The sequence below is a fragment of the Elgaria multicarinata genome, chromosome 5, assembly GCF_023053635.1.
Source record: "Elgaria multicarinata webbii isolate HBS135686 ecotype San Diego chromosome 5, rElgMul1.1.pri, whole genome shotgun sequence".
Taxonomy (NCBI): Eukaryota; Metazoa; Chordata; class Lepidosauria; order Squamata; family Anguidae; genus Elgaria; species Elgaria multicarinata.
Genome location: NC_086175.1, coordinates 109,134,921 through 109,145,864, shown reverse-complemented (window position 1 = coordinate 109,145,864; position 10,944 = coordinate 109,134,921). Strand labels below are relative to the sequence as shown.

Here is a 10,944-nt window from a genome sequence, read left to right as displayed (position 1 = left end):
CCCACTATCCTAGGCTCCAATTGCTGGCTCTCTACAGGACTAGAAAAAGCTAACTTTAGCTATTACATTTACAGAAAATCGTAAGTCAAATGTTCAGTTAAAGAATTCCACCAACCTTTTATACTATTTTGAAAATCAATTTTACAACTGAAAAGTACAACTGTTGTTGTTATGGTGTCGCTCCTATGTTAAGGAAGGTCACAGAAGGAAAATGTCTCAACCCTCTCTTCCTATCCCCCTGCAACCAAATGCAGCCCAAAGCCTCTCTGGATCATTGGGGGTTCTCCTGAGTAATATGTGAGGGGCTGCTAAGGGAAGATTTGGATCATAAGATAAAACCTAGGCTGCAATTGATACCCACTGAACTCAAATTGACTTACTTCTGGGTAGACATGTACAGGATTGTGGTCATCTCTTGTGCCCCATACCATTGTTGAGGAGGAACACCCCAACCCATTAGCGTGGTTTTCAGGGTGACTGCAGTGAGGAGGGGACAGGAAACTTTCCTTCTAACTCAGGTTCCAAGCATATGACCTTTTGGGAAGACTAATGAGAAATATTGCATATGAAATTACCCTAAAGTGTTAACTCTTCTTTTTCAAGGATTTCTTTAAAAATCACATCTTTGATTTAACACATTTCAATGAAAATATTTAAAGTAAACTCATTTAACTAAATATATAAAACCTCTGTAATTCTTTTTTTATTAATATCAACCAGGAAATCAGATGTTCAGTATTCTCCTGAGGTTATACATAAACAAATGCAAAATTGAATTAAGAATCTTAAAAGTCAAAATTGTATAACAAAACAATACTCCATCAAAAGTGTAAAATTACAAGAATGCTATTTTTAAACACTGGCACTTGAAAACCATCATTTTGTAACTACAGAATTGCCAATCAATCCCCAAATTAGTCTGCAGGTAAACGTGAAAGTGTTAATAATTGCCAGCACTTTTACTGAATATGCAAAATCTTAACTTTGGTTTTCAAAGCAACCTATATTTTATCAAATCAGAGGTCATTAGAATACCATGTTACATTTCACATTGAAATGAAAAAATGTATTTTTTTCCCCTTACAACTATTTTTAACTTACAAAATGGGCAAATATCAAGAATGTGTTATAAAAGACTAACAGAAAGATACATCTTATCTCATTTTAATTTGAGACAATATAAAAATTTGAAAATGGGCTAAAACTAGTTCGGAAAACATGAATTTATACAGATCAAATAATGGTACCACTTATAGAAAAAATTAACTAAGTAAAATCTTTTCCTGTGGACATTTACTACCAGGAAAGTTCATGGTATAAGGCCCACAACCATCACTTGACATGGTATCCTAAAAGGATTACAGCAATTTAGCATTTAACATTACTTGCTTAGGTAGGGTACCACTCACCTCTGTATTCAGGTATTTGCAAATACAACTCTCATTACCAGCCAATGAAGTCACATATGTAAATTCCTCACAGATTAATATGAGTATATACTCTCTCAGCAATCCCCCCAAGGACATTAATTTGAATTTATTTTTCCCTTGGAAGCATTCCATGCCACAGAATTGAATTCTATACTTCTCATTCTTCCCAAACTGGTAAATTTACACAACTCAGTAGAATATTGTATGTAGCAAAAGCTGAGCAAATATGAATTGGCTAAGAACAGGTATTCTATTAAAAAAAAAAATTTGTGACCTGTTAAATGACACCAAAAATCCTGCTTTGCATATGACTGCATATATTTATTTTCTACCCTATCATGATTATGTAGGGCATGTAGGTCAAAGCTCTTTTATCAGCTTATTATATGAAGAGAAAACTAATTTTGATGTGAACCCAAAAGGGCATAACATAAAGTATGAGCTCTCCAGAAAAAAGAAAGAAAATATTGAATTTACAAGGGCACCTATTAAAAGGACAACAATACTAATTTAAAAAATGTATTTACTTAGAAGCAATCAGAATGTCAACAGCTACAACTTTTTTTTTCAATTACAGAGTGGTATTTAGTTAAACAGAACAACTATTATTTTTATGATGCAGACAACTGAAGATCAATAATGAACTACATCCGCATGTGTAACTAATTTGTGCTGTGCACCAACAAGGAATCTGCTTTAAACTTCCATGCCAATTTACAACCCCCATACTGTACTAGGCAAGGTTAGTGGCCACTGAGATACCACTAATGACAGGGCTACCGAAAGACACGTGTGGTAGCGGGTTAACTATACAAAAAGAAAAAAGGGAAAAAAAGACACTGTACAGTTTTAAAACAAATCTTACACAGCCTTATGCATATCTTTTCAAAAGGAGTGAATTGTGTACAGGGGGTTTAAATGCTTTTATAGACAAGAAAAACTGGTCTAAACGGAGGCCTATTCATCATCCTCATCTTCTTCATCATCTTCTTCCTCATCCTCATCTTCATCCTCTTCATCGTCATCCTCATCTTCGTCGTCTTCCTCTTCCTTCTTTTTCTTGCTTTTCTCAGGCTTTGGAGCAATCTTTTTGGCTACTTCAGGCTTTCCCTTAGCCCGGTATGCAGCAATATCCTTGGAACAAAAAATGCAGAAGCATTTAAAATTGTAAAATGTAAATCCCTTTTATGATGGGATGAACATTAAATACACACAATCCACATTTGACAAAATTATCATTCAGAACCTATAACTTGTTCAGGTGACAGTCTAATATTCATACTATCACACCTCAGTGAAGTGTATGGATTCTGCCTAATAGCTTATTAACAGAAGATTTCATGTACTTCAATTAAAGAGTAGACAGTGCCACCTTCAGCATGCAATACGTCTATCTTTTTAGTTGCATGCTATTCAATAAACTAATCCTCAAAACTTGAAGAATTCATGTTTTTAAAATCCCAAATATTCGAGTTTGTTTAATTATGAGTCTTAAAGAAATAGCCAGATTAGTTATGGGTCTTAAACAGATTCCTTACTTGTAATTCGTTGCTTAAGTGTCCAAATATTCAATGCCATCTAAACTGTTCACACAACACTCAGGACCCATCTTCCTGATTCAAAGCAATGGATGGCTTGTGCCATTAGCACTAGACCTTACCCATTATCAGACTGTGAAGCCTGGGTGTCCACACCATGGTTTAATTCATATAATACATTGCTTCAATATAATCTCCCAGCCAAGAGTGGCTTCATATGTGGTATGTTTTACTCTTAAAGGGTAAAATACATACACATCTTATCAAGTGTAAAGTTCATGAAATTCAAATACTTTCATATACTTAGAAGAAGCAGTTTGATCCTTTCCCTGCTTCTAAGTATTTTATTATGGATACCACTGCTAAATCTTACACATGTTCATTTGCAATACTTGATTTAGTACCTGGGTATCTCTCACCAAAGCTGAAATATGTATATGAAGTTGTCCTCAGATTCTGTTCATTTTCTATCAAACACTACATTCAACTTCCACTGAAACTACTTGTCTAGTAACAGTCCATAACAATTAACAACTAATGTTGCCCACTGCTTACAAAACACAGCTGTTATCATGAACACCAATACAAATTATTTTAACATATAGCCAGTTACGTGCGTCAGTATTAACAGCACATTAGTGCTTAATTAAATTTTGTACATTCAGGCCACAAAAATGTTTTTTGTTTTTAGATGAACCAATACCACCACTGGGTCTTTTTTAATATTGTGGCTTCCAAGCACACTTACTTGAAAATATGTTCCATTGAGTGAGCGGGGGGAGGTGGGCTTAATATTCTAGAGAATATGCAAGCATACATATTTTTGTGAACCGCCCAGAGAGCTTCGGCTATTGGGCAGTATAAAAATGTAATAAATAAATAAATATGGATTTATTCCTCTCAGTATTAATTACCAATATTTATTTAATGACACAACAAATACCTGGAGTGGGAAAAATTACATAGGGAGTTTACCTTTTCATACTTCTCCTTCAGTTTAGCAGCCTTCTTTTCAAAAGGTTGCTTATCATCTGCAGAAGTATTATTCCACATCTCTCCAAGTTTCTTTGCAACATCTCCAATAGAAAGGCCAGGATGTTCTCCCTTGATTTTTGGACGATACTCAGAGCAGAACAAGAAAAATGCTGAACTGAAAATTAAATTACAAATACTTAGAACATAAAGGTTCAACTATTGGACTAGGCATATCAAGTTGGGAACTTTTAGTACTACTCAAAAAGCACTTTATAACAAAACAGACAGATACAAATAAAACACAGTGCAATGCTAATTCCCAGCTATTTAACTGTTAACCTTCTGGATGTGAATTAGTACAATACTGCTGTAAGATACAAGTTAACCATAAAAAATACTCACGGAGGCCTCTTTGGTGCATTTGGGTCCTTGAACTTCTTTTTTGACTCTCCTTTAGGTGGTATGTAAGTTTTCATTTCTCTTTCATAACGAACCTTGTCAGCCCGTGCCATATCTTCAAATTTTCCTTTCTCCTTAGCAGACATAGTCTATAAAGATAATTCAGTATGTACCTTCAATTCATGCGTACACCCAACTCCATTCTGGAATTGTATAACTTATCAGTGATGGTGTTTTTAGTACTTGTAATTACATTTATTTGATTATCTACTATATCAGTATTTTAAAAAACAAAACCCTTACCCTCCACCTTTCTGAACATTTTTTTGAGAACTCTGAAAAGTTCACTGAAGCGTCTGGGTGTTTCTTCTTGTGCTCTTCCCGGCAAGTTTGCACAAAGTAGGCATACGAGGACATTTTGCCTCTTGGCTTTTTAGGATCACCTTTGCCCATTTTTGATGATTTCTGGAAGACATAGTAGAAATCTTGGAGAATTAGTTTGGGCTTCCATACTTATGTGGTAGGCCAAGAAAAACAAGCAATTAAAAGCTCATCAAACTAGCATTCTGAACTTTTTTTCCTTAATATTTCACAGCTTCTGACACGCCTTCCAAGCCTATGCGGCAGGGTCTTGCTATTTACTGTTTTACTCTGTACAGCACCATGTACACTTATGGTGCTATATAAATAAATAATAATAATAATAATAATAATAATAATAATAATAAATATGTAGGCAACCAGCAGTAATTACAAATCTCTAAAACATGGATCTTGATGTTATCTGATGACTTTAAAGATTTACAAACCTAAAGTAAGAAGGTAAAACTCAAAGTTAGCTTTCAATAACTTACCATCAAGAGGTGAAATCCAATGGTGTCTGTCTACCAATGGAACAGATCCTCCCTCCCCCCTGTAGCTCCCCAAAATCTCTTCCAGAGGGTTGGGGATTCTCTAGAAAAGATCTGGTAGGGATGAAGAGAGGAGGTCCCACTGCACAACTGGAAGTCTACTCATGCAACATTGATGGAACCCAATCTAATTCATATTGCCAGTGTATTTGCAGGTGAGTGGTCATACTTGTGAAAATGCCACCAGAAACAAATTTCCCATCTTCAAAGATTTCACTACCATTTTCTTGTTCTTTCCAAAATTGGAGCAGTCAGAATAGGCTGTACTAGGAGGAAGAATTATACTAGTGCTATCCACTGAAGAGCTAATGTACTATTGCCTACTTGCAACTCCTGCATACATACACCTATAAATCCTGAGGTTCAGCAAGACCTGACCCTAGACTGCAGATGATTTTTCAATTACTAGTGTTAGCAGGAAAAAGCGCTAAAACCTGTGAAACCTCTTCATCTACTTTGTTCTTTTAAACTACGTTGCAAAAGACACGGTTAGTTTATATGACTTACATAGAAGGGCATTGCACACGCACCTGAACAGATGTAGGCAGTCAACTTTCGACAGTACCAATCATCTGTTTGACAATAGGAGGGAACCATTTCTTGGCCTCCCCTAATGGTTGGTGCTGTCAATACTGACACCCGAACGAATACAGCAGCGATCATTGTACATGCACCCCCAGGTGGTAGGCAGGGCCTGGAGCCAAAGTGGGCAAGGCTATCCCTTGTTCTCTCTCTTCCTGCCACCAAACGAGCTGCTGGTGAAGGGGTGGATCAATTTTGTCAGGCATCTTAACTGATCACCTGCAGAGGGCTTCCCTCCACTTCTAATGCTCCATTCGTTTCATTTCAACCTCCCCCCTTCTCACCCTTTGTGTTTCCCCCATTGAATTAGGCCTGGGGCCACAGGTTTCCAACTCATGTTCTACATCCTTTCATGTATGTGGGGCCCAATAAGGAGATATGTGTATAGAGGCATACATCTGCACTCTAGTCACTCTTGTACTTAAATACAAATACCAATAAAGAGCACAAGAGCTTCTGAGAGTTTGCTTTATTATAGCATAAACTTTCATGAGCAATTGTCTACTTCATCTGATCAAATAGGCCACTGCCTACAAAAACACATGATACAATGAAAAGTTTCTTTTTTATGCCCTACAAACGCTCTGGCAACTGGTTGTGCAAAAATATTTGTTCTATATCCAGGTTCTAGAACATTGGGGGGGGTGAAGAGAGAACACCCAAAATCATGGCCTTTCTATACTCTAAATGTACAGTGAGCATATTCACTTAAAACAGTCTCTATGTGCCAACTCACACCAAGGTCAGTGGGGTGGCAAAGGAAGTCTGGCTGGGGAAAAAGCTCTCCAGAATATGCCATATGAACCAGACCCAGGCTACTCTCTGAAATTATGGACAGTTCTGGCAGACAGACTTTCAAAAAGCTTTTGACAAAACCTCTCTGCAAAGGCTTCTAGTAAACTCAGCAGTCATAGAATAAGAGGGTAGGCTATCTTATTGATGTGCAATTGCTTAAAAGGACAGAGGGGTAAATGGACAGTTATCTGATTGGAGGGATGTAAGAAGTGTAGCCCAAGGATCTTGTTGGGATTTGTGCCTTTTATAAATGATCTGATGAAGTAGATAGTGTCCATAAATGTGTTGTCTTTACAGTGCCACAAGACTTTGTTGTTTTTGCTGGAGTTAAGGGTGAGCAGTGAGGTGGCCCAGGTTTGCTGACAGCAACAAATTATTTAGGTTGTAAAAACAAAAAGAAATTGCTAACAGCCCCAAAACCATGTCTCCAAACAAGATGAATAAGCATTAAAATGGAAAATGCAGTTCAATGCAAGTAAATATGAAGTTATGTGCATTGGGGGGGAGGGAATCCAGACTTCACATATATCCCATTGGGACTGGTATTCAAGGAGGTGGAACAACAGCCCTATGAGGAACTGTTATAATGTTTGGGGCTTTCTAGTTTAGAAAAAGTGAGTAAGGGAGGACATGTCAGAGGTTTACAGAAATATGCATGGTGTGGAGACAGTGGAAAGAGTTTTGTCTCTATATAATATTAAAACTTGAGAACATCCAATGAAGCTAAATGGTGAGCGATCCAGCATGGACAAAAAGAAGTATTTCTTTAGACAGTTAAACTAACCATATTAATCTATGGGATTTGCCATCATGCTTTTAAGAAGGGAATAGGCAATTAATAGAAGATGAGGCTATCAATGGTTACTGATCATGATGGCTATATGTTATCTTTAGAGATCAGAGGCAGCATGAATACCAGTTTGGATGGGGGTGGGGAGTGGACACAGCAGGAAGGCTATTGCCCTCACAGTCTTCTTGTGGACCTCTGGTTGGTCAGGCAGTCCTTTGGTCAGATCCAGTAAGGCTCTTCTTACATTCTTCTATCCCATTTCAAAAGGCCCAGTTTCTCATATTTATGCGGAAGTTCTCTCTCTTCTGAGGAGTAAACACTGCCAGAGCAGACTAGCTTTTCCCAAGCTTATTCATGACTGTCGAAGAAAGCACTTCTCTACTCTAGCTTGTACAACTTAAGGAAATGTGCAGTTCTAGCTGGTATTGCCACAGAAAGCACTATTTCCTATCAGTTTGGCATGTGGACAAAAAAAGATTTGTACTCTCTGACTAAACATGTCCGGTCTAAAGTTTCTGTCAAGCAAACAAGACGTAAAAGCCAAATGCTCCTCATGCCTATACTGGAAGCTGGAATCAGGGAAGAAGCTCCTATAATTTAATAAAGGTGATGGGGCTAACTTGATAACAGAGAATAAAAAAAGAAATGGAGGACCTTATAAATGCAAATGGAGGTCCTTATAGTTAAGCAATTTACCTCAGAACTCCCTAATTAAAATTATTTCATTTGCAAATGCATTTTATCAACGCTTAAGCCTTTACTATATTACAGGATGAACTTAAAAAAGAACACCTAAGCCTTTTTAAAAATTAATTTTTTTCTTTTTTAAAAAATAAAACACCTTCCACACAATACTAAGTACTTTACTCATGCTTTATTAAGCTTTACCTGGCAGGATCTACACTACTGCTTTATAACGGGTTATAATGGTTTTGACACTGTTTGGGCCCAGGGCATATTACATATACCGTTTTCAAAGTGTTATATCCCGCTTAGTGTAGATCCGGATTAATTATGGAGTGAGGGGGAGAAAAAAGTTTTTGGTGTAGTACTAAAAAAGTACTAATCTCCAGCTATTGCGGGTGATTCATAGCAAAGTCTAGACTACTAAGAGAAATTAAATATCAGGGAGCAGTTTTGTATCCGTTTCTAATAACTGTCTCGTTATGCGCCGCCATCAGCTTATCACTGCAAGTGTCCTGGCTGCAAAAGCTGCTCTGATGTGCTTCGCCTACAAGGATCCGGACGCCCGACAATATATCTATAGCTAGCACTGTACTGCTCAGGGATCCTCCTCTGTGTCGTGTGCTTCAATACATAAGGAGGAGCGGGGAGATTTCACAATGGCGCAGGCTTCTGCCTAAGAAGGTCACCAGCGGCGGCAGCGATTCTCCTTCCATTTTGTGCAAACGCCTTGCTGATGAGAGAGAGTCCCCTTGAAATGCGCTCCGCGGGCGCTCCGCTGCGGCAGAAAGGCCGCGGGTGCGCGGGACCCCGAGCCCCGCTTGCCTGTGCTTTGGCGGCGGCACCAGCCACGGCAGCTATAGCCAACAGCGCTCCCTTTGCCTTGGCTTTCGCAGCATTCGCTTAGCAGGAAGCGAGGCCGCTTCTCGGAATGGCCGCTGCTCATAGAGAATATGGCTCCTTCCTTCCCTTTGTGTGTGTGTGTGGTGTGCGTGTGTCGGTGCGCTCTGTACTCTGGCGCACACACTCAGCCATTACAAGCAAAGGAAGGGGGGGCGTCTCGTTTGTACTTAAGGCCCCCCAGGTTTAATTATTTTTCTTTTTTAGCTCCGACTTAAGTCCTTGGGGTGGGGGGGGAAACACCCTTCGCCGTCCGTCCAGTTAGTGAGTCAGTGGACGGCCTGGACTTTTAAACGGTCGCCGGCGCTCTCCTCGCCCAGGGAGAAAAAGCGCCTTGAAAAAGTTCCCTGAACTGCGCCCCCGCCCGTCCGCGCCTCCCCCTGCCTGCCTGCCTGCCTGCCTGCGCTCCAGCCAGTCAAGTCTCCCTCTCGCCTTGTTTTCGCTCTCGCTCTCGCTCTCTCCACACGGCTGTCGTCAGCCATGTTACAGCAAGCGCAGCTCCCGAGGTGATTTATCGCCCCGAGGCCAACAACGCCCAGAGACGCTCCCGCGATTCAGCGTCGCGGGGAGACCTCCAGGCGAGACCCCCCACCGAACCCACCCCCGCTGCCGCCGCCGCCCTTCTCCCCGTCCCCCCACTCGAAACCAGCCGAGCCCCGTCACGCCGTTCGCGTTGAGAGAGAGACCGACCGTCTCTTCTCTCTCCCCCCCCCCCTCCCGCACCAGCCTCTCTCACAGACTCTGCAGCAATGGCTATGTAGGCTGTGCTATGTAAGCAGCTTATTCACACTCAGCCCGCTTTACACCGGTCGCCCGGCCGAACAGATCAAGCCTCCCCCCCCACGCCGCCGCCCATTTACACGGATTTTCAGCACCGATCCTGATTATATATATAAATATATATATTTATTGGAGCACAACGAGGGGGCTTTCACGGCATTTATGGTCCCCTTCGCCCACTTCTGAAACTCCCCAGTTGAAGGGGGGTATTTCCCCCCCAGCACATTTCGCCGTCTTTCCGTCACCTTCCTCCGCGGCTGAGGGGCTGAGGAAAGTGGGTGTTCAATCCCAGCCTCACCGCCCGCCCCCCCCGTCCCCCTCGGCCGCCGCTTTGTGTGTCTGTGAGGAGCGAGTCTTGCCCCTCGCACGCACCCCAAAGCCTCCACCGTTCCTCCGGCTCGGAGCTGTCTGGCCTCCCGACGACCCCGCAGGATACTTACCTCGTGCCACACTCCCGTGCACTCAAAGATCTCAGTTCACACAAGTCACAAACACACTCGCGCTGGCCACACAAGACTGCCTGGATCTCGTATGTAGTCCAATGCACTGCAATGGCTGTGAGCGGGATCGATACGCAGCCTCCTCACTCTCTTTGCACTGGTAACATTACTCTCAACACAGCCCTCTTGCCATTGGCTGCGGCCGCGGCAGGCGCTAAGCTGGTTGGAGGAACGCCTTCCATTGTCCTGACCAGAGGAGACTGCCGATTGGACGCGGCGGGAGACACGTCACCAGAGATTGAAAGGGCGCGCAAATATAAAACTCAGCGAAAGGGAGATGGTTGAGGCGGGATGTACAGCTCTGAGGCTCAGACTACTGCTGTAGTGCTATGTATGAAGAGAGCGGTTCATAGGCAATCGCAGAACTCTCAGTATAGGTAAAGGGAGGTTCGTTGCCTTAGCCGCACAGCCTTTCCCACCGCCAAGTAAGCACCCCCGTAGCCTGTATAAAGGGTTGTGAAACCAACCCGTATACCGATCTAGTCGGTGCTGTTAGAGGCAGAAAAAATAATAAAGAATTTTTTAACGTTACTCCCCTATACTAACTCAACGGCCCTAGAATCTGAAAAGTACATAATGTACCAATAAAATACATTCAATATTTTATCCCAACAGTTAATGAATGTAGCACAACAGTCGGGCAACAGCTAGTCCCGTTGT

The 10,944-nt window shown here is 41.3% G+C and overlaps 1 protein-coding gene across 1 annotated transcript; it reads right to left on the bottom strand.

The window, feature by feature from the left end:
* Positions 1-681: 681 nt before the first annotated feature.
* HMGB1 (high mobility group box 1) lies at positions 682-10,379 on the bottom strand. Its single transcript, XM_063126988.1, has 5 exons — positions 10,225-10,379; positions 4,646-4,807; positions 4,346-4,491; positions 3,944-4,118; positions 682-2,564 (listed from the first exon to the last, which is right to left on the bottom strand). Exons 2-5 carry the CDS (start codon positions 4,793-4,795, stop codon positions 2,388-2,390), a joined length of 648 nt encoding a protein of 215 aa, XP_062983058.1. The 5' UTR covers positions 4,796-4,807; positions 10,225-10,379; the 3' UTR covers positions 682-2,387.
* Between the last annotated feature and the right edge of the window lie 565 nt (positions 10,380-10,944).